The 25487-nt window shown below is 37.3% G+C and overlaps 1 protein-coding gene across 1 annotated transcript; it reads left to right on the top strand.

Moving 5' to 3' along the window:
- The first annotated feature begins 1971 nt into the window (after positions 1 to 1971).
- SLC5A3 (solute carrier family 5 member 3) lies at positions 1972 to 23474 on the top strand. Its single transcript, XM_053705956.1, has 2 exons — positions 1972 to 2192; positions 14569 to 23474. Exon 2 carries the CDS (start codon positions 14785 to 14787, stop codon positions 16927 to 16929), a length of 2145 nt encoding a protein of 714 aa, XP_053561931.1. The 5' UTR covers positions 1972 to 2192; positions 14569 to 14784; the 3' UTR covers positions 16930 to 23474.
- The last annotated feature ends 2013 nt before the right edge of the window (positions 23475 to 25487 follow it).

Below are 25487 nucleotides of genomic sequence, written 5' to 3'. Positions count from 1 at the left end.
GATCTACACTGTATATATTCATAGTTAAATCAGTGGCCCAAAAGTTATTAACCCTTTGAAAATATCACTTATTCAAAAATGAGAATGTCACCTATGCCAGGGTTGGCATCAATTTCTGTGCCCAAAACACCATTGGGCCAGGCTAAAATCAATTGCATGGCATGGAGGGGTATCTACCCTGTATATATTCATAGTGAAATCAGTGGCCCAATGGTTAGTAACCCGTTGAAAATATATGTTACTTATTCAAAATTGAGAATTAGAGCACCTATGCCGGGGTTGGCATCAATTTCTGTGCCCAAAACACCATTGGGCCAGGCTAAAAACAATTGCATGTCATGGAGGGGGGTTAGCCCTGTATATATTCATAGTGAAATCAGTGGCCCAATGGTTATTAACCCTTTGAAAATATCTGTTACTTATTAAAAAATGAGAATTATGTCACCTATGCCAGGGGTTGCTTCAATTTATGTGCCCAAAACACCATTGGGCCAGGCTAAAAACAATTGCATGGCATGGAGGGGGATCTACCCTGTATATATTCATAGTGAAATCAGTGGCCCAATGGTTATTAATCCTTTGAAAATATATGTTACTTACTAAAAAATGAGAAGTACAGCACCTATGCCAAGATTGGCATCGATTTCTGTGCCCAAAACATTATTGGGCCAGGCTAAAAACAATTGCATGTCATGGTGGGGGGTCTACCCTGTATATATTCATAGTATAATCAGTGGCCCAATGGTTATTGACCGTTAATATCTGTTACTTATTCAAAACATTTAATTACAGCACCAATGTCAGTGTTGGCATCAATGTATGTGCCCAAAACACCATTGGGTCAGGCTAAAAACAATTGCATGTCATGGAGGTGGATCTACGCTGTATATATTCATAGTTAAATCAGTGGCCCAAACGTTATTAACCCTTTGAAAATATCAGTTACTTATTCAAAAATGAGAATTATGTCACCTATGCCAGGGATGGCATCAATTTCTGTGCAGAAAACACTATTGGGCCAGGCAAAAAAAAATTGCATGTCATGGAGGGGGATCTACCCTGTATATATTCATAGTTAAATCAGTGGCCCAAAGGCTATTAACCCTTTGAAAATATCAGTTACTTATTAAAAATTGAGAATGTCACCTATGCCAGGGATGGCATCAATTTATGTGCCCAAAACACTATTAGGCCAGGCAAAAAACAATTGCATGTCATGGAGGGGGATCTACCCTGCATATATTCATAGTGAAATCAGTGGCCCAATGGTTATTAACCCTTAATATATGTTACTTATTCGAAAATGGTAATTACAGCACTAATGTTAGTGTTGGCATCAATTTCTGTGCCCAAAACACCATTGGACCAGGCTAAAAACAATTGCATGTCATGGAGGGGGATCTACCCTGTATATATTCATAGTGAAATCAGTGGCCCAATGGTTATTACCCCTTTGAAAATATCTGTTACTTATTCAAAATACTAATATTTGTATTGGTGCCAACGTATGCTCTTTTTTCCAGTTTGTATATCCAGTTGTATAAAGGGTTTCCACCTCTGTGTAACTACATTATATGAATCATATTATTATTTAAATAAAACCTATATTTTTATTTTAAAGTCAATTTAAAGCAGTCTGACAAAAAAATGAACAAGAAACCAATTTCCATGAATAAGAAACAGAATTTCATGAATAAGAAACAGCTTGAATAAGAAACCAACTTTAGTGATGTCCAGTTCATGAACGAATCGTTCATTTGAACTGGATCTTTTCAGTGAACTGTGTGAATCAGTCCAACTTCCTTGTCGTCGTTTCTGCTGTCAAATGTCTTCACAGTCACATTGTATTCCATTTATTTATCAACCTTTGAGCAGAAATAGGACTATTCCATCTTAAGTGGGCGAGACTATGTGACAGGGGTGGAGTCTGAAGCTGCAGCCTAATCATTGGAATATTAGGCAGGGCTAGCTTCGAGAGGAAGGGGAGGAGGAAGGCGGGACTGGTACTGGCAGTTGTTCTCCCTGTCGTTTAAGCACAGTGACACACAGGGTTCTTCTGGCTTGTATCTGGGCAGCAGTGCCAGCACCTCTTGCACAAACCAGAGTCTAATTCATTGTATAGAACAGCTGCTGTGCCCAGCCAGGACATGCCCAGATACGAGCTGTCTTTGATCCTCAAGGCCATGCAAAGGGTAAGTGACATTGCCATGCTGTTCCTTCCTTGTCTTCTGTCTACAGAAACGTGCTTGCCCCTGATTGGCAGTGCTGTGTAATTAACTTAACATAAAATTGAACATTTGTAGCCATGATGTGAACAGGTAAGTATTTCTCAAGCAGAATATGTGCCGTGTACACCAATGTGCACTGGCTACCTACGCATGCTTTGTCTTTCCCACATGTGGTGTGACAGGTACAGAATGACAATCATATTTTACTGACCTCCTTTGGCGATTGAAAGGTTAACCATTGTAGCACTCTGGCAGCCTAGAAGTTAAAAAAGCAGCTGCACTTAAACCTATTGTGCCTAGTCTGTGCCCAGGTAGTTGATTTGGGTGGCAGAGCTTGTTCAGGTACATTAGTCCCATAATTTCATTTAATCCATTTTAATGATCAATCACTTGTTTTATGTTGAGATATATATATATATATATATATGTGTGTGTGTGTGTATATATATATATATATATATATATCTATCTCCATCTGTATCTATTGTGTTATTCTATATATAAATACATACTTTTAAAATGTGGACATTATGACATTCAATTTGTGGACCTATATAGTAGATTTATATGTGTCCATGTCATATTGTATTCACACAATTCAGTGTACGTCACTACAGGCTGATAATTTCTCCTGTGAGTTTTGTGGGTGAATGAATGAAATGGTACGTGGATCATGTTTGTGTTATGAGCTACGCACTTCAAATAGTTGAAAACTAATGCGCACCCGTTAGATGTGCTGAAAATAGCCCTGGCAAGGATAATATTTGCAAATATTCCATCTGATCACAGTTTAGGAAGAGTAATACACAATAGTTATTTATATAGAGATCTGTCATAGGATAAAAAACAGTTATAATCCATAATCTGTTCCCTAATTTTTAGGATATTTAAATAGCAGCCATTCTAAAGCAGTTAACTGGTCTGCAGCAAAATAACATTTTTGTTTGGAGTAAAATAATTCACAAACAAAATCTCAGCCACTTCTCATTTGTAGTCGTGCGTAGAATCCCAGCACATAAGGGTGTCTGTACCGAAGTGGGAGAACTTTTTGGAACAAACATAGACTTTGTCATCTTTATACATAGATTGTTTACAGTGAGTGGGTTGCAGGACATTTTTTAAATTTAAATCTTTTTTTTTTTTTTAACGTTAATGATGCACAGAGGAACTTGACCTTCTGTCTCATGACTTATAGATTTTTATAAAGTGATTGATGTTTCATATTACATCTCAAATATTAACCACTTTCAGACTATAAGATAATTTGTATTCTAAAATGTAGGCAGCAGATCTTGTATTTCAAAATCGCTTTGAGAACTTTTCTCTCTTTGGGACTTAACTTCACTTATGGCAATTAACACTTAGTATTTGTAACACTACTTTCAAGTGATACAGAGTAGTGACCAGAGGGTGGTTGTATTAAAAGGGACATGCAACCCAAAAATATTTATTTCATGATTCAGATAGAACATACGATTTTTAAACACATTTCCAATTTGCTTCTAATGTCTAATTTGCTTCTTTCTCTTGGTATCCTTTGTTGAAAAGCATACCTAGGTAGGCTCAGGAACTGGGAGCTACCTGCAGATTGGTGGCTGCACACATATACCTCTTATTGATGTGTTCAGCTAGCTCCCAGTAGTGCATTGCTTCTACCTCAGTCAAGGACACCAGTAGAATAAAGCAAAATTGATCATAGAAGTTATTTAAAAATATTTGCTTTATCTGAATTATGAAAGAAAAAATTTGGGTTTTATGTCCCTTTAAGTGTCTTTACGACCCTAATTATTCCTGATTGTTGGTCAAAATGTTTACATTTAAAATATTTGTTTACTAGCATCTAGTTTTGTGCTATTTAAAGGTTTTATGTTTTGAATGACAGAAAATATTTTTCACAACTTAAAGGGACACTAAACCCAAAATTTTTCTTTCATGATTTAAGTAGAGAATACAATTTTAAATATCATTCCAATTTACTTCTATTATCTAATTTGCTTCATTCTTTAAATATCCTTTATTGAAGAAATAGCAATGCACATGGATGAACCAATCACATGAGGCTTCTATGTGCAGCAACCAATCAGCGGCTATTAAGCCTATCTAGATATGCTTTTCAGCAAAGTATATCTAGAGAATGACGCACATTAGATAAAAGAAGTAAATAACAAAGATGTTTAAAATTGCATACTCTTTCTAAATCATGAAAGAAAAAATGTGGGTTTCATGTCCCTTTAAACTTAAAGGCAAAACCAGGTTTACTTTACATAAAGCACATCTTAGAGGAATATAAAGACTGAGTAGCTTCCATCAGAAAACGCTGTCATTCATTTGACTTTTAGAGATATTACAAAGACAACTAGAAAGTTTTATATATCTAATTTTAGAGCACAATATGTTCTGATAATACACGCTCCCCATTTAATAGGGACAGTAACCACCTTGTAATTACATTTTTCTGCAGTTTTCCAATAGATTAACAAGCGAGGGATGTTTTAGAAGCCTTAAAGGGATATGAAACACAATACAATTTTAAACAACTTAGTATCGTTTGTTGAAGAAACCACAATGCACATGGGTTAGCCAGTAATATAAGGCATACATGTGCAGCCACCAGTCAGCAGCTCCTGAGCCTATCTAGATATGCTTTTCCAACAAATGATACCAAGAAACTAAAACAAATTAGATGATAGAAATAAATTGGAAAGTTAACAATTCTCTGAATCACAAAAGGAAAAAAATTGGGTTCTATGTCCCTTTTAAGGGCTTCATATCAATGTAAAGATATTGAACACACACTTTATACTATTCCTATAAATGTCCAGTGTCACAGGATCAGATTCAGATCAGGTTGCCTCTATCTGCCCCTCTCCCTCCTCATTTGAGTTTACCCACCAAACAGAAGTCCCAAAAACATATATTTTTAGTTTCACTTGTTCCTGGGACCAAAAAAGTTATGGCACACATTCACAGTTTAGCGGAAGGGGCCGCAAGTGACCCGTGGACTTTAAATGGTCCATCCCTGGATTAACATATCAGCAGAATCTGACTATTATTAGAACTGATTAACACTTTGTTTACTGCAATTGATTTTCAGTGGTCAAAGTACACCCCCCATTTCCTTGTTTGAATGACCCAATCTGGACTTGAGTTTGCAGAAGACAGGGCTTGCCCCAGTCATTGTGTTAATACAATCTCAATTGTTTGGTTGCATCAAAAATAAGATGATAAACTTCAAATTAGTAACATATATGTGGCAAGGTTGTGACAACTACCATGTTCTCTGAGAACTGGAAAATACACAATTTTGAATGACAAGAAAAGGGGGCAAAATAAATAATAACCTCATAATACAAAGTTGTGTTACTATGCATTTTATATTACAATCTCAGTGTGTTCACTGTCTCTAACTTTTTGGGGGTCTCTTTTAAAAAACAAAACAAAAAAAAAAACCAATATAAAACTGAACGAAATCCACACAATACGCCAGGATGTAAGCTGAATTAAGTTGTTCTGGGCTCTGTCTTTTGTTGACTTGTTCAGCGCTTCTAACACAGTTCCTTTTTATACTGCTGTGATCGATTGCTACATCTGACAATTTTCCCATCCAACCAACTTCTCTTAGGAAATAATGTATATTTACACAGCAAGAATAGAAATGGAGCAGAATAACTATGCAGTTTCAGAAAAATCTCAATATAGGTCAGATATTTGCATTATAAATTCAGGAGCCAGCAATTAACCCTCATGCTGCTTATTGATTTCATACCAAGTTTGTTCTTTTGTTTGATTTTTTTTTTTTTAAAAAGTTGTTTGGTGCTCCTTGCATTTGCATCTAAACTTGTTTTCTATGAGGTACCCATACAAAGTATACATAGTTTTGTTTCTTTAAGTCATTTGGAGCTCCTTGCATTTACATATAAACTTGTTTTCTATGAGGTACCCATACAAAGTATACATTGTTTTGTTTCTTTAAGTCATTTGGAGCTCCTTGCATTTACATATAAACTTGTTGTCTATGAGGTACCCATACAAAGTATACATAGTTTTGTTTCTTTAAGTCATTTGGAGCTCCTTGCATTTACATATAAACTTGTTGTCTATGAGGTACCCATACAAAGTATACATTGTTTTGTTTCTTTAAGTCATTTGGAGCTCCTTGCATTTACATATAAACTTGTTGTCTATGAGGTACCCATACAAAGTATATTGTTTTTTTTTTTTTAAAGTTGTTTGGTGCTCCTTGCATTTAGATATAAATTTGTTTTCTTTTCTTTTCTTTAGAAAATAACTTAGTTTCTAGGGAAACCTCTCATCATATGGAGAAGAAAAAAAATATTTTTGTGTGTCATTTTCTATGTCATACATATTATATAAAACACAAGTCCATTTATGAAGCGGCGGGTGCTGCTTCGGAGTCCCATGGTTTTCATGTTTACCGGAAACATAAGTTAAAGTGAAAGTAAACTTACCTGGTTTGCGATGTTAAATAACATTCTTTGTGCCAAAATAATATGACTTTCATTCATGTTTTTTTTTTTTTTTACAAACAACCACCCCAACAGTAAAACCCACCACCCACACAACCAACCCCCCAAATAAAATACTAACTAAAAAAACCTAAGCTCCCCATTGCCCTGAAAAGGGCATTTGGATGGGCATTGCCCTTTAAAAGGGCATTTAGCTCTATTGCATGCTCAAAGCCCTAACCTAAAAAATAAGCCCACCCAATACACCCTTAAAAAAATCCTAACACTAACCCCCAAAGATTCACTTACCGGGAGAAGTCTTCATCCAAGCGGCAAGATGTCCTCAACGAAGCCGGCAGAAGTGGTCCTCCAGACGGGCAGAAGTCTTCATCCAGACGGCATCTTCTATCTTCATTCTTCCGGCGCAGAGCGGGTCCATCTTCAAGACATCCGACGCGGAGCATCCAGCTAGATCCGACACGGCTGCCCCCGGCCCCCCCTCAGCCTGAGCTCAGTCAATCACCATGTGCTAGAACAGCACTGGTAAGTCACTGCCACCCCCCTTACCTGCATGTGGCAGCCGTGGAGCCCTCCTGTACATCATAGTGGGCGGGGTTCTAAATCGCATACGCTCTCTATTTTAAAATTGCGGCGATTAATCGATATCTATATATATATATATATATATATATATATATATATATATATATATATATATATGTTAGAGTCATTTGGAAAGGCACTACATATACGAATATAACAGCCTCCAGGGTTCACTTCAAAAAATGATCCAATACATATTCGTAGAAAAAAGGCACTCACTGGTTCAGATAAAACTTAACCTTTAATAAATTAAGTTAAAAATGCATGACGTTTCGGAGCACTGCTTTTTGTATTTTCCAAAATGTCTGTATCATGCATTTGAAAAAGGAGGTGGAATACCTCCGAAACGTCATGCATTTTTAACTTAATTTATTAAAGGTTAAGTTTTATCTGAACCAGTGAGTGCCTTTTTTCTACGAAAATATATATATATATATACACACACACATATTGTACACAGGTTTTTCAGCCATATGCAATCGAAAAGTTGCAAAATTAACATTTTTAAAGCTAATTAATTTGTACTTAAAAAAGGTAAATCAGGTTTTCAAAGCTTTACTAGAAAAGCAAAAATGTACACGGACGGATTAAGTGCTGCTCCTGCAGAGGGAAATTATTGCTAGAATGATTGCCAAAATTCTATTAAATACAACTGCCAAGATCCATGCAAACATAGTATATGCAAATTGGGTTTGGAAACATGTAAATTAGTTAACTTGTTTTAGTCTGTTACTTTCTCGCGGACCAACAAATATATGAATTTCATGTTATTCAAGTAAATTCCTTCATTTGTGTTCACAACTATTAAGGACATTAAAATAAATATATTAAATTACACTGAAAGACAAACAAACAAAAGTTTTATATCTAATACAATAAAACAGCTCTTAACAGATCTCAAGAGCCAAGAAGCATCTACAATTCTACGTTTGTCTTACAACGCCCTTTCCATTACCCATAACACAATGCCGTCTCCTTAACACCTTTTTGGCTGACATTCCCGTTTAGCCATTCTGTGGCGGGGGGCTTTGAAAGCCAATATTTCAGGCCCAATACCACTTACACAGATATTCTGGCCTTTCAAATGAAGAGTCACATACACTTGTAAATTGCTTTTTTCCCCTGAGGGAGAAGGGCGGTATAAAATGAGCCCCTATCTCTCCTATGTTTGTGCCAGGTGGAAGCTGACTCCTTATTTGAAAGGAAAGACTTCCATCTTTTAAACAAGATGTCCCACTAGAAACCAGGACATTTCTAGTGGTTGGGCAAGGAGACTACTGTATTATTATTTTTTTTACAGGTAAAAGAGCTGATTTCTTTGGGGCAATGGCCCGCAAAAGGCCCTTTTAAGTGGTAGTTTAGGCTAGGGTTTTTTTTTTATTTTGGGGGGCTTTTTTTATTTTGATAGGGCTATTAGATTAGGAGTAATTAGTTTAAAGATCTGTAATTTGTTTTTCATTTTCTGTAATTTAGTGTTGTTTTTTTTATTGTGATTTAGCTAATTTTAATTTATTTAATTGTATTTAATTTATGTAATTTATTTAAGTGTAGTGTTAGGTGTTAGTGTAACTTAGGTTATGTTTTATTTTACAGGTAAATTTGTATTTATTTTAGCGAGGTAGTTATTAAATAGTTAATAACTATTTAATAACTATTGTACCTAGTTAAAATAAATACAAACTTGCCTGTAAAATAAAAATAAACCCTTAGATAGCTGCAATGTAACTATTAGTTATGTTGTAGCTAGCTTAGGGTTTATTTTATAGGTAAGTATTTTGTTTTAAATAGGAATAATGTAGTTAATGATCGTAATTTTATTTAAATTATATTTCAATTAGGGGGTGTTAGGTATAGGGGTTAATAAATTTAATATAGTGGCGGCGACGTTGGGGGCGGCAGATTACGGGTTAATAAATATAATGTAGGCGGCGGCGATGTTAGGGGCGGCAGATTAGGGGTTAATATTATTTAACTCGGGTTTGCGAGGCGGGAGTGCGGCGGTTTAGGGGTTAATATGTTTGTTATAGTGGCGGCGATGTCCGGAGCAGCAGATTAGGGGTTAATAATTTTATTTTAGTGTTTGCAATGCGGAATGGCTTCGGTTTATGGGTTAATAGGTAGTTTATGGGTGTTAGTGTACTTTTTATCACTTTAGTCATGAGTTTAATGTTACAACGTTGTAGTGTAAAACTCATAACTACTGACTTTAAAATGCGTTATAGGTCTTGGAGGTAGAGGGTGTACCGCTCACTTTTTGGCCTCCCAGGACAGACTCGTAATACCGGCGCTATGGAAGTCCCATAGAAAAAAGGGTTTACGTAAGTCGGTTTGCGGTAAAGCCAAAAAAGTGTGCGGGGCCCCTAAACCTGGAAGACTACCAGCGGTAGTGAAAAAGCAGCGTTAGGACCTGTTAACGCTGCTTTTTTACCTTACCGCAAAACTCGTAATCTAGCCAAATATTTCTACATGCACAGAGATTGCTCACTCTGGAACTAAGAATATTACTGTATTTTATGAAGATTGCTTATTTTTAAATATAACATTAGTGCTGCAAGTTAAATGCATACTCACAGTGTAATAAAATAATACTGTATGTTATGGAAAGAAAAAAAATATATAAAAATTATATATATATATATATATATATATATATATATATATATATACACATATATACATACACACGCTTTGTATTTTTATTCTCCCAGAGTGTATTGCACATTGAGAAACTTGTACATTAAGATTCTGTAGTCTTAAAATTATTCATTTATAAGAAAATCGTGATTTTTTGTTTTTTTTTGCCCATATCGCCCAGCCCTAGTATGTGTGTGTATGTGTGTATGTATGTATATGTATATGTGTGTATGCAAATTATTATGACCCTGGGGAAGTCTCCCTATGGGTGATGGGGGAAACCAGACGTGGACTCCTTGCCCAGTGTGCTTAGAGGAATGTGGCTGCACCTCACTGACGAGGCCCATAGGAGGCCGAAACGATCGTCTGGGGTTGTCATGTTCCTTGTTCAGAGGAGAATTGCCTGGTATTTCGGGGCTGGACTGACCTTACTTGGCGGGATCAGACTGATATACTTCAGGAATGTTTTCTTCTGTGAAAAGCACACTGGTCTAAAAGAGGCTGCTTCCGGGTGGTAAATCGCCATAGAACAAGCCACTGAGCTGTTGTTCGTTCCTGGTAGAGCGCTTCTCTCTTTGTATGCAATATATATATATATATATTATTGTGTGTGTGTGTGTGTATATATTCGATCATCCGACCAGAGAATCTTGTTTCTCACCATCCTTTAGGTGCTTTTTTGCAAATTCCAATCGGCTGTACTGTCATGTACTGAGGACAGGCTTCCATCTGGACACTCTGCCTTAAAGCCCAGGTTGGTGGCTTGTTGCAGTTGTCCTTCTGCAAGTTTTTCCCACCTCCACAAATGATCTCTGAGTTCAACCGGAGGGACGATTGGATTCTTGGTTACCTCTCTTACCAAGGTTTTTCTCACCTGATTGCTTAGTTTGGCTGGGCGGCCAACTCTAGAAAGAGTCCTAGTTGTTCCATAACTTTTCTAATAAAGATTTATGGAGGATATTGTGCACTTGGGAACCTTCAATTTGAAAACAATTTTAATAGACTTCTTTAGATCTGTCCCTCGATACAGTCCTGTCTGTGAGCTCTGCACGTTTTTCCTTTGACCTAATGGCTTGGATTTTGCGCTGATATGCATTTTCAGCTCTGAAATTTTATATAGATTTGTGTGTGCCTTTCCAAATCATTTCCGATCAATTGAATTTGCCACAGGTGGACAATAAAAAAAAAAAAAAAAAAAAAAAAAAAAAAAGTGTAGAAACATCTCAAAGGGGATCCAGAGAAATGGGATGCACTTGAGCTAAATTTCGGTCTGAATACTTATTTCATTGTGAAATTTCAGATATATATATATATATATATATATATATATATATATATATATATATATATATATATATATATATATATATATATATATATATAGTGTGTGTGTTTTTTTTGTTGTTTTAAACTTGGTTTCTTTAAATGCTAAGAGAAATATTTGTTATATATATATATATATATATATATATATATAATGTTATATGTTCTATTTAGCTTAGGGACAACAATTTAGGTTTATCAGCCAGCTCGATTACTAGAATATTTAGGGGCCGAACATGGGGCGTTTTGTATACAAATATATGTAGAAACAACTTTAGAGAAAAGTTAAGGGTTCATATATCCCTGGCTCCCACAATTTGCCAAATCTTTATTATTCTAAATGAATGCTCAGACAACTTTTTATGACTCCTAAAATGTGTTTGGCTTCTGAATTAGTAATAAATGCGTTTATCCGTATCCAGGAGCAGTGATTGTCAACCTGAGTATTTGGGATGCTCTTGATATGGTTGTCGCCATTTATAATGTATTATCTCTCATACACATCTTAATAACAAGTCACATGAGTAATGAATCGGGGGTATCACATGAATTTGAGAAGTATGCTAGGGATGTCCCAAAGCAAAACATGTTGGCAACTACTGACCTAGAGGATACTTTGGCTTTACTTTTTTTATTTTTATAAAGTAAGACATGGGGCTATTTTTTGTATGATAAACATATGAATACTCTCACACAGAAACACTGTGTTCCAAAATGTCAGTATTGACCATTAAAGTGATGGTAAATCCTAGCAGTTTTGAAACTCTCAGATTTACTAGTGCTACATATAAAGAGGACTTTTAGTCATAAAGTAAAAAAAACTTCACGCTGAAAGTACCTTTTTATTTGCAGCGAGTTTATGCTGAGCATCTTTGGCTGTCCACGCAAAACACTTTTTTCCTTTTTTTTTTTTTTTCTTTTCAATGAGGTAACGTTTTCATCTCTTAGCCAATAGCCTTTCGGGCCAATCGGCATTATGCTGTATGACTAGCACGCTATTGGCTATGAGGACACTATTGCCAAAAATTGAGTTTTGCTGTGACTGAAAATCCCCTTTTATTTGTAGCACTATAAAGTCCTAGTGTTTCAAAAACTTTAACTTTAATTAAAAAATGTGTGCATAAGCTCATCTCTATAAAATGAGTGTTTGTTTACTTTATCCCATACCATTTCATATTTATTATATTATCCAATTTGCCCTTTTGGTTCCATCCCATTCTTGTCTTTAGCCTCTTTTCATGCAGTGCTTATATATATATATATATATATATATATATATATATATATATATATATATATATATATATATATATATATATATATATATATATATTATATACAATTTACATAATATACACACACACACATATATTTTGTGATTGGCTGATGGCTGTCACATGCTCATGATACATAATTTGCCAGAAAATATTCTACTGCTCATTTCAAATTTAAACTAAGTGCTATTTCATTGTCTTGTTGTCGTGTATTTGTCAGTTATTCACTTCTTCTACTGTGTTTAGGGGTCCTTTAACACTATCTTGGTACTTGCAGCAGGCGTGAGCAAGACATATACTTCAATAGCAGCACTGAGAGGAGTTTGCAAGCTACAGATGTCTTCCGGCTTATCTCTTGGGGGTGTCTCAGTATTTTCTTTATAGAGATTAAAAGTGTAGCTGATGCAGCCTGCAATTCAAGGCCTGTGTAATATATGACTCGCGGGGCACGTGACTCGCCAAGGTTTTCTGTGTTGTTGGTACTATGATAAAATGAAAAATAGGTTTGTAACAAGTTTTGTAAATCTGGGTAGCAACTAGTTTCCTGTTATTTTTAACTTAAAATGGAATAATCTAATTTTATATTGTGTTTATAATGTGATGTGACCCGCTAATCCCTCCATATAAAAAAATGCCCCTGCTCTAATTAGTTTCAGTGATGCATAACAATTTGTTTTATTTTTTTAAGGGACATTCTATGATTTGTAAAATATTAATTTATCTAGAAAATATTCTTCTGCTCATTGTTTACAACAATATTTTTAGGGATTTTTAACCTACCTTACCCCTTTCTATATCATGCAGCAGTTTTAAAATGAAGATTGTTTCTGGTCACTTTGAAATGGCTACCAAGCTCCTCCCACTGATGACATCACAATCTGGGCTGCATCTAGGCACTCTGCTAAATAGCATTGACAGTCTGTTAAATCCAACTAGTGAGCCTTTTATGATTATTATTTTTATTTATTTTTTTTCCTCTGTGCTTGATACAAAATATTTTAAAGCACTTTAGTAATTTCGTGGGCTGAATAATACTTGCCTGGGGAGACTGTACTACTACAATAGAATGCTTACTACTCACCCCATGTTATTGTTTTTCCTACCGTACCTACAGCTCTCTTCAGAATTGTTCTCTTATTTTAACCCTTTACAAGTATTAGTGAAGCTCTGCTTCTCTTCACTGGGTGCTGCCATCTTGGAGCTTATAGTTATGTAACTTTTAAACTGTGCAAACTCTGCTCTCTATTATGTGAGCTAAACTGAAGTGTTAAGTACAGCTTTCAGAATGCCGGTAAGATCACTGATCTATGAAAGTGCTTCTGTCACAGGTTGCCACCTTGGCCATGTTTTCCTGGACACTTATGAGTTACACGTGCTGTAGGGCGTGCAGAGGGGCACATGAATTGTGTTGCTGGGCAGCACAAAAATAGCGATCCTGGACAGCACTATTTATGTTCCTCCCTGAACACCCTGCATCATGTGTAACTCATGTGTCCAGATAAACATGGCTGAGGTGGCAACCCTAAAGGATAGAACAATACGTGAGCTACAAAATGACTGCCCACAGTATAAAATGCAGAGCTTTACCAACTGAATTATATAATGAGTTAAAATGAGAGAATGACTTCAAAGAGCTGCAGGTACCGGAGGGAAAATACTAGCATGTGAGTAGTAACCACTTTAGTTGTACTCCGGGTGTTTAATGTCCCTTTAAACTTGTACATAATTATATAGGTCCATATGGCACAATCATCTCTTGGTGTGGTAGAAGTTAATAGTGATTTTTTTTTTTCTTTGCTGTTATTAACCTGTTGTGTTGCTAGTAGCTGTTGGATACTATTAGTTTGTATACCTACTTTAGGACAGTGTTTATTGCAGATGAAAAAAGATTATCACAGAATATCTTTCCAAAATTCCTCATAGGTTTTGATTTTGGTAAGTTTCTTTTTTCCCTAATCTGCAATAAAATAAATTTCCAATCTTGTTTGATCTTACCAGTGTCACTGTGCTCATTGTGTCTTTGTCTTTGCTGCCTTGCAGGGTTCCTTACATTAGGCCAAACTACAAGGTTAAATGCCGATGGCCTTGGAAGTTGACGATTTTAATAAAACGTGCATGCTAAGCACCGGACATAACCGGAACCACCATCAAGAGAGCAAATCAAAGAACAAAGAGTTAACCATCTTTACACTGGTTTAGACTGAAACTTATTTTTATAAGGATTTTAAAAGCTGAATTCACTCCCAGGCTCTAATCATGAGGGCGTCACTGGAAGCTGCGGATATTGCTATTGTGGCATTGTACTTTGTGCTGGTATTATGCTTGGGATTCTTTGCAATGTGGAAATCCAACAGAAGCACCGTAAGCGGATACTTTTTAGCAGGACGATCTATGACATGGGTAGCTGTTGGGGCTTCATTGTTTGTGAGCAATATTGGTAGCGAACATTTTATTGGACTGTCTGGTTCTGGAGCAGCAAGTGGATTTGCAGTGGGAGCTTGGGAGTTAAATGCCTTGTTATTATTGCAACTCCTTGGATGGGTCTTCATTCCTGTCTACATTCGTTCTGGAGTGTACACTATGCCTGAATATTTATCAAAACGTTTTGGAGGACATAGAATTCAAGTGTATTTTGCAGTATTATCTTTAATTTTGTACATTTTTACCAAACTCTCAGTAGACTTATATTCAGGGGCATTGTTTATCCAGGAGTCTCTGGGATGGAATCTATATTTGTCTGTGATGTTGCTTATTGGAATGACTGCTCTCCTCACTGTTACAGGTGGATTAGTGGCTGTTATATACACTGACACTCTTCAGGCTTTACTAATGATCATTGGTGCCCTGACTCTAAGCATCATAAGTTTTGTAGAAATTGGTGGATTTGAAGAAGTAAAAAGGAGATATATGCTAGCAACACCTAATGTGACGTCAATTTTGTTGACCCATAACTTCACCAATACCAACTCTTGTCATGTTACTCCAAAACCTGATTCCCTTAGGATGCTACGAGAACCCAGTGATGAAGACCTTCCTTGGCCAGGCTTCCTTCTAGGTCAGACTCCAGCCTCTGTATGGTATTGGTGTGCTGACCAAGTCATCGTACAGAGGGTTTTGGCTGCAAAAAACATATCTCACGCAAAAGCATCAACCCTCATGGCAGGTTTTTTAAAGATTTTACCAATGTTCATTATTGTCATTCCTGGAATGATTTCAAGAATACTGTTTGTGGATGACATTGCTTGTATTAATCCTGAGCACTGTATGGAGGTCTGTGGAAGTAGAGCAGGTTGTTCCAATATAGCTTACCCCCGTTTGGTAATGAAAGTTCTACCTGTTGGCTTGCGGGGGCTTATGATGGCTGTGATGATTGCGGCACTTATGAGTGACTTAGACTCTATATTTAACAGTGCAAGTACAATCTTTACCCTTGATATCTACAAGTTTATGCGGAAGACGGCAACATCTCGAGAGCTTATGCTGGTTGGAAGAGTGTTTGTGGCTTTTATGGTAGTTATCAGCATAGCTTGGGTACCAATTATCGTGGAAATGCAAGGAGGTCAAATGTATCTCTATATACAAGAGGTAGCGGACTACCTGACACCACCTGTGGCAGCCCTATTTCTTCTGGGCATATTTTGGGAGCGCTGCAATGAACAAGGGGCATTCTATGGTGGGATAGTTGGGTTTGTCCTTGGAGTAACCCGTCTTATTCTAGCATTTGTTTACCGTGTCCCAGAATGTAACCTGCCTGACAACAGACCTTGGTTCATTAAACATATCCATTACATGTACATAGCGACAGCTTTGTTTTGGATAACAGCTATCATTGTTATAGTTGGCAGTCTTTTGACACCGCCACCAAAGAGAGAGCAAATTAGGACCACCACTTTTTGGGCGTTAAACAGTAAGAGTATAAAAGAAAAAAAACACAAAGAGGGTAATTATAAAGAGCAAGATAAAAAAATTATGCAGAGCACTGAGACTATTAAACAAGCACTTCCAAATGGGAAGTCAGATGAGCACATTAAAAATGTTCAGACTGAAGATGCAACTCTTCTGATGACTTACAAAGATGACAGTAACCCGCTAAGCTCTCTTAGTGTCTCCGAAGCAGAGACACCAGTAGATAGCTATTCCAATGGGCAAGCGGCTCTCATGGGGAAAATACCTAATGAGGGAGTTGCAGAGCACAAGAGCAAATGCTCTACGTTTTGTGACTGGTTTTGTGGCTATAAGGGTGAGGCTATGGACAAAAGATTCATTAAGGAGGAGGTGGAGGATGAGGCAGCTTGTCTAAAAATGCTGGAAGAAAATCCTGTTGTGAAACGAATTCTCAACACTGGACTGTTCTGTGTATGCTCTGTGGGGATATTCATGTTCATTTATTTCTCATTGTGAACAGAAGGTTGACCCTAAGCAGGGAGAAAGAAAGACCGAGAAATACATTATGACTATTGTGAAATTAAAGCTGTTGAGATACTGAAGCAGTGATGCAATGGGTCAATCTTCCCAGGCATTGTTTACTTTAAAAAAAAAATCTTTAATCAAGTGATAAGTTATAATGCAGAGCACTTACTGTAGTTATCAGGACTCCCTTAAAGGGACATACAATTCCAAAATGTTTATTATGCATTTAAAAGAACCTGTTTTAGACCCATGATAATTTTTTTGTTTTTTACTATCTTGTTAGCAAAGAATGAAAACTGTTTAGAGAACAGTTGTTATGGAAACACTAAGGGGCATATTTATCAAGCTCTGTATGGAGCTTGAGCCACCTGGTTTTTGGCGAGCCTTCAGGCTCGCCGGAAACCGAAGTTATGAAGCAGCGGTCTATAGACCGCTGCTCCGTAACTTGTCTGGCTGCTCTGAGGCGGCGGACAGAAATCAGCCCGAATACGATCAGGTTGATTGAGGCCCCCTGCTAGCGGCCGATTGGCTGAATCTGCAGGGGGCAGCACTGCACCAGCAGTTCACAGGAACTGCTAGTGCAATGATAAATGCCGACAGCGTATGCTGTTGGCATTCATCGATGTGCAGCGGACATGATCCGTTACTTCGTATAATGTCCGCTCGCACATTGATAAATATACCCATAAGCATTCACAAAATTAGTTTTGGTTTGTTTTCTATAATGGGCGTTTTGTAGACTTTGTAGATCACACAAAAATACATAAAACATGGACTTAAAAATGTATAATATAAAAATGATGTATTTCTATGTCTCTTTAAGATATATATATATATATATATATATATATATATATATTATAATTTTTTTTTTTTTTTTTTTTTGTATTTCTACCAAAAATATAATTTATTGTTTTTAAGTGTACTTGCAGGCAGCAAAAGAGTTGCAAGTTTATTTATGTGAGCCAAAAAAAAAAAGTATTGACTTAAGGATATTATATATATACTCTAAGTTAACCAGGACTCTCAAGTAACCAGAAACAAATCTAGAAGATACTGCACATTCAAATTAACACTAACTTTAGCTTCTCTTCTCTATATTAGGCTCTCAAAGGTGAAAGCAAATCCTTTTAATGCCTCAAAACTCTGCTCTTGAAAGTTGTGAGCACAAGGCAGTCTGAGAATTAGACATCACGCGGCCACTGGGGGTGGGAACTGAACGGAGGCAGCATTAATATTTAATTCATCATTTGCTTTTATTTACTGTATTTAAATATTAATTCCAAGTAAATACAGTGTTTATAGTATGGGTTATAGAACTAGTTAGGCCTATTTTTAATAGTAACTCTCAAGCAACCAGAGACTACACTTATCCTGAATCTACCAATCCCCATGGGTGCCGGTTAACTGGGAGTTTACTGTGTGTGTGTGTGTGTGTGTGTGTATATGGTGAATATATATATATATATATATATATATATATATATATATATATATATATATGTATATATGTGTGTGTGTGTTTTACATTTTTTGATTTGAGTATATATTTTCTTTATGGTTCACTAATATAGTTTCAAAACATTTACAAACACACAATTTGTTTGGTTCAAAGAACAATGTATCCAAGGCAAGGCTTTGTTTAAATCTAGGAGTCCCCCCCGTGGCCATTTCTGACTGGCAATCGGCCAATACTACATCCAGGCCTGGCAGTTCGGTTCTTACCACACCACATACACCGGCCCTGTGCACATTAGGTGCAAGGTAACAATTAAAGGACAGTATCGGAGGTCTGCTTTGGCATGTGGCTGAGAAAGGGAGTTGCAGGGTAACTGTAATCTGATCTGAGGGGCTTGAGTGCCAGGATTGTGTGGCATTAGAATGACTTGACAGAGGGGCTACAAAACAAGGGGTGTGATCTTTAGATATGATGGAGTTAATGGTGCTGCAAGACCAGGTGTGTGATTTAATGTCTAATGTGGATATTATGCAGATAATGGTGCTGCAAAAGAGGTGTGACTTAAATTACTAATATGGATATTGGCCTTGTAGAGGTACTACAAGGACAGGGGTGTTATCTGAAGTATGATAGGGGGACTGCAGGACCAGAGGTTTAATATGAGCTAAGATAAGGTATGGCGCTGAAAACGGGTTTGTAGAACCAGGGGTGTAATCTTGGGTCTAAAAAAGGTATATTTCTGACTGAGATACTGTAGAGGTATGGATCTAACAGATGGCATTTCAATCTAATGTGGGTATGTGGTTGACACAGGGTCTTGGGGTTCTGGTGCTACTTACAGACTGTAGGGCCAGGAGTGTGATTTTTAATTTCTGATTCTGGTGTGGGGCTGCAAGGCCTAGGGTGTGATCTGAATTCTGATGCATGTGTGGGGCTGCAAGGCCAAGGGTGTGATCTGAATTCTGATTTTGGTGTGGGGCTGCAAGGCCAAGGGTGTGATCTGAATTCTGATTTTGGTGTGGGGCTGCAAGGCCAAGGGTGTGATCTGAATTCTGATGCATGTGTGGGGCTGCAAGGCCAAGGGTGTGATCTGAATTCTGATTTTGGTGTGGGGCTGCAAGGCCAAGGGTGTGATCTGAATTCTGATTTTGGTATGGGGCTGCAAGGCCAAGGGTGTGATCTGAATTCTGATGCATGTGTGGGGCTGCAAGGCCAAGGGTGTGATCTGAATTCGGATGCATGTGTGGGGCTGCAAGGCCAAGGGTGTGATCTGAATTCTGATTCTGGTGTGGGGCTGCAAGGCCAAGGGTGTGATCTGAATTCTGATGCATGTGTGGGGCTGCAAGGCCAAGGGTGTGATCTGAATTCTGATTTTGGTGTGGGGCTGCAAGGCCAAGGGTGTGATCTGAATTCTGATTTTGGTGTGGGGCTGCAAGGCCAAGGGTGTGATCTGAATTCTGATGCATGTGTGGGGCTGCAAGGCCAAGGGTGTGATCTGAATTCTGATGCATGTGTGGGGCTGCAAGGCCAAGGGTGTGATCTGAATTCTGATGCATGTGTGGGGCTGCAAGGCCAAGGGTGTGATCTGATATCTGATTCTGGTGTGGGGCTGCAAGGCCAAGGGTGTGATCTGAATTCTGATTTTGGTGTGGGGCTGCAAGGCCAAGGGTGTGATCTGAATTCTGATTTTGGTGTGGGGCTGCAAGGCCAAGGGTGTGATCTGAATTCTGATGCATGTGTGGGGCTGCAAGGCCAAGGGTGTGATCTGAATTCTGATGCATGTGTGGGGCTGCAAGGCCAAGGGTGTGATCTGATTTTGGTGTGTGGCTGCAAGGCCAAGGGTGTGATCTGAATTCTGATGCATGTGTGGGCCATTCGGCTCTGATCTGAGTTGGATATAGGGCGAACTGAAGGACTGCACTGCACGACCATTAGGATCTGGATTAATATTGGTTTGTTTTTGACATATCGGTCTGCAGGGACCTGGTAGCCTTAGATTCCTCAGTTAACTCTCACAACAAGAGTGCCTTTTGAATGCCAGTGCCTATTTTTGTTCACAGTCTGGTCCTGACCACAAAGGGGAGAGAAGCGGCATTAAAATGACCATTTATTGATGGACCTGCTGCTACACTCTACTGCTCGTGGCACAGGATCATTTACTGGGCTCTAGGGACACATTTTTAGGTCACTCCATATATTGGTTGAGCACTTATTTAAAAACACTTGCACTTTTGAAGTTTTCACAATATTAGAAAAAGTATGTGCTGCAGTTCATTCTTAAAGGGACACTGAACCCAATTTTTTTATTTTGTGATTCAGATAGAGCATGCAATTTTAAGCAACTTTCTAATTTACTCCTATTATCGATTTTTCTTCGTTCTCTTGCTATTTTTATTTGAAAAAGGCATCTAAGCTATATTTTTTTTGTTCAGACCATGGAAAGCACTTATTTATTGTTGGGTGAATTTATCCATCAATCGGCAAGAACAACCCAGGTTGTTCACCAAAAATGGGCCGGCATCTAAACTTAGATTCTTGCATTTCAAATAAAGATACCAAGAGAATGAAGACAATTTGATAATAAGAGTAAATTGGAAAGTTGCTTAAAATTGCATGCTCTATCTGAATCACAAAAGAAAAAAAATTGGGTTCAGTGTCCATTTTAATGGTTATATCTTCAGATTAAAACTAAATTTGCAGTCTAATACCCTTAAAGGTTAAAGTCCACTTGTATAATTATGGACCACTTAAAAAAACATTCCACTTTATATGCAATAAATTGGCTCATTGTTTTCCCATAATCACCTTTCAGGTGTTTTATAACATCTTTTTACTAGTTATCTAGAAACAAATTGTGATCAGTGTGACCCATGATGCTTATTTTATTGTACATTTTGCTTTTAAAATTGGTTGAAACGGCAAATGTAGGGAATTCTGTTTTCAGAAGAGAAAATTGCTTGGAAATTGAAATACAAATAAATACAAATCTGTCCCGGGTTGATGAGGTGAGAGGCTGTAGTAGAAGCTGCTGAAAATCAGGTGTATTGAGTTAAGGGGACATAAAATTAAAAATTCAGACAGACCATGCAATTTTATAGAGAGGTTTTTAAAATGTACTTTTGTTCTCTTGGTGTCCTTTAATCTTCTAGGTAGGCTCATGTGCTGCACTGAACTTTCGGGAGCAAGTTGGGGATTTTTGTTTTGCCTATGCACATATGCCAGGGGTCAATACATCGGTTTCAAATTTAGGAGCCAGACAGTGATATTTGTATAAAGATATATGGAGCCTGAATATGCCTCTTGTCCTAAGCTTAGCAGGGGCCTGATTCTCTAAATATCAATGGTCTGGAGAGATTATCTAAGAAGACACCAAAATTACAATATAAATGTAATTTCTCTTCATGCTGCTGATTTTTTGTTCATTGAGCATGGTTCCAGTTAGCTCCCAGTAAAGTATTTCAGCTCTCGCTCTGACTTTGCAGGGGTTAAACACATAGTTGTAGGCAAGCTATAGTGCAATAATAAAATGTGCTAACACAGAACATTTTCCTATCTTACCCTTTTGTATCCCTTTAAGAACATTTAGTGCTCTAATTGAATATTTCCAGTAGGCGAGAGACCTGTACAAGTGTATTCCTAGGGCAGTGAATGGAATTAATCTATTTATCTGTCTGTATATGTGTGGCTTTAGATATCACTGACGTTCATAAATGGTTAAATGTATAGTCCATATTTTTTTTTACACAGGGTTTAACAATTCTGATATATTTGCACGTGTGGGTGTAATGTATACATATCAGTATGTATGCACATGCGTATATTCGTATGTTGCATTAACATCTAACTAAACCAAGAAAAAAATTACTCCAAAGCCCTGAGATTTCATTATAGGTCATAATTTTCCATGAAGATTAAATTCTATTTTGTATTTACAAATATCATGAAGGTGATGAACATAGTAGATTTATTTCTTAAGACCCAGAACCCAAACCATTTTTTTTCATGTTTCAGATAGTGCGGGCAGGAGCTGTCAATCTCCTCGGTCTGACTAGACAGAGGAGATTGAATTTCGCCACATTAGAGGTGGCGAAAAGGTTAGGGAATCGGCGGTCTGGTGACCGCTGCTTGATAAATGACGGCGAGCAAGTTGTTGTGAGAACTTGCAGCTGTAGGGCTTTAACCCTTTAAGGACACAGCTTTCAGTTTGCTCAATTGTTTTATGACGGAAAAATTCCGTCATATGTCCTTAAGAGGTTAATAAATCTAGCCCATAGTCTGAGAGTTGGGCTTGTATTATCCTCTCACTGACAAAAGCAGCAATGTCATTTTCTCTGACACTTTTGAAAGGATTTGATACCAGGAATAAAAATAAAAACACTCGGTACTCTGGTCTCATTAGAAATATATATATATATAATCCCTGTATCAAAAACAAACTGTATCACAGACCCAACAGCTGTATATTTATGCATAGATAATGTTTACCCAGCTATTAATTATTGTTCCCCAAATGCATTTGAGCATATGGGGGGGGGGGGGGATGTTTAAATTGGCATACTTTGTTGATATTTTTTTGTACATTATGTTTGCATTAAGGATAACAAGTTATATTGAAATATAGTTCTCTATTTTTGGGTAAACATTTTATATAAAATCACGGTGTAGTTTATACCAGCATTTGCCTTTAGAGTGCCTGGCTAGTACAACCAGATTCAGTGTTCTTTTGTACATATACCGCGTGTATTTTGAAGTGGACCACAACACTAAATCTGCAGTTTAAAACCTATGTATGTGTGATCCCTTTCTGCCTTGTATATTTCATTTGTAATAATGTTTACAGGTATCCTGTGTCCATCTTATACGCTACGTTCTAGTACAATCCGAAAAGGCAAATAACACAAATGAACAGTTTGTATCTGTAATGTTGTTGATCAGTATAAAATGTTTTTTTTCCTAAGTGCCGAATAAGTTACCATGCTTCTTACTTGTATCATGATCATAACAGTGCTTGTACAAAATGTTTAAATGGACACTGACGTTTGAAGTCAATGTACAAATAAAGTGGGGTTAATAAATACGTCTTAGTTTGTATTCTTTTTTTTATTTGTTGTGTGTGTTTAATTAAAACTTAGTAGCTCCTTAGACTTGCTTTTTTTATTTTATTTGAACTCCTTAAAGATCAGAGCACTTTTCTATTTTTTGTCAGTTTGGGGCCAAGGCTATTTTTACATTTTTGCGGTGTTTGTATTTAGCTGTAATTTTCCTCTTACTCATTTACTGTACCCACACATTATATACCGTTTTTCTCGCCATTAAATAGACTTTCTAAAGACACCATTATTTTCATCATATCTTATAATTTACTATAAAAATATTTATAAATTGGGGGAAAAAACACACTTTCTAACTTTGACCCCCAAAATCTGTTACACATCTACAACCACCAAAAAAATCCATGCTAAATAGTTTCTAAATGTTGTCCTTAAAAATACCCAATGTTTACACGTTCTTTGCTTTTTTTGCAAGTAATAGGGCAATAAATACAAGTAGCACTTTGCTATTTCCAAACCACTTTTTTTCAAAATTAGCGATAGTTACATTGGGACACTGATATCTTTCAGGAATCCCTGAATATCCCTTGACATGTGTGTATGTATATATATGTGTGTGTGTGTGTATATATTTTTAGAAGACATTCCAAAGTATTGATCTAGGCTCATTTTGGTATATTTCATGCCACCATTTCACCGCCAAATGCGATCAAATAAAAAAAAATTGTTCACTTTTTCACAAATTTTTTCACAAACTTTAGGTTTCTCACTGAAATTATTTACAAACAACTTGTGCAATTATGGCATAAATGGTTGTAAATGCTTCTCTGGGATCCCCTTTGTTCAGAAATAGCAGACATATATGGCTTTGGCGTTGCTTTTTGATAATTAGAAGGCCGCTAAATGCCGCTGCGCATCATACGTGTATTATGTCTAGCAGTGAAGGGGTTAATTAGGGCGCTTGTAGGGTTAATTTTAGCTTTAGTGTAGAGATCAGCCTCCCACCTGACACATCGCACCCCCTGATCCCTCCCAAACAGCTCTTTCCTCCCCCACCCCACAATTGTCCCCGCCATCTTAAGTACTGGCAGAAAGTCTGCCAGTACTAAAATAAAAGGTATTTTTAAAAAAAAATTTAAAGCCATATTCTGCTGTGCATGATCCCTCCCCCTCTACCTAATTTGTGCCTTCTTGGGTACTGGCAGCTGTCTGCCAGTACCCAGTTTACAATAAAATGTTAATTTTTTTGCCTTTTCCCCCTATTTTCCCTTTTTTTTTTTTTTTTGTAGTGTTGCTTCCCCCACCCCCTTCCAGATCACTTAGATCCGAATTCCCTCCCTCCTCTCCCCCACTTAACTTGTGAAAATATTCCATAGTGTAGTGGTTACCACCGGCTCCCGCCCTGTGCGCGTGCCCCCGATCCCGCCCCCCTCTCACTACTGGACTTCACAGATGGTCGGCTCCCACCCACCAACGATCACAGCCATCGATGTCCGATGCAGAGAGGGCCACAGAGTGGCTCTCTCTGCATCGGATGGCCAAGTAGTGTTATTGCAGGATGCCTCAATATCGAGGCATCACTGCAATAACATGAAAGCGGCTGGAAGCGATCAGGATCCCTTCCACCGCTTTCAAAGACCAACGACGTACAGGGTATGTCCTCGGTCGTTTAAATGTATTTTTATGGAGGACGTACCCCATACGTCGTCGGTCGTTAAAGGGACATGATAGTCAATTAGACTGTTATGCTCTCCAGTACTTTTATTGCCCTGGTGGAATTATCTAAAGCCACTTTTTACCCTGAAAACAGGGTGTATCGCTAAGGGACGCAGGCTGCATTTTGTGATGGGAAAGAGATGCATACATTACAAAAGTGCAAAATGAAAACCATAATTCAATAATCTTACAAAATACATAAAAAAAATACGCAGGAATAAATTATATTGTTAAGGTGCATCAACAATTGTAACAAATCTTAACATTTTTATGTAAATTAAACGGGAATAAATCGTATTAAATATGCACATCATAAATCGTAA

This window comes from Bombina bombina, chromosome 3, assembly GCF_027579735.1.
Source record: "Bombina bombina isolate aBomBom1 chromosome 3, aBomBom1.pri, whole genome shotgun sequence".
Lineage (NCBI taxonomy): Eukaryota > Metazoa > Chordata > Amphibia > Anura > Bombinatoridae > Bombina > Bombina bombina.
The sequence above is the reverse complement of the archived record's forward strand: the minus strand, read 5'-3'. Positions and strand labels throughout refer to the sequence as shown.

Coding starts and splice junctions, on each gene's coding strand:
- SLC5A3 (XM_053705956.1), top strand. CDS start 14,785: ATGAGGGCGTCACTGGAAGCTGCGGATATTGCTATTGTGGCATTGTAC.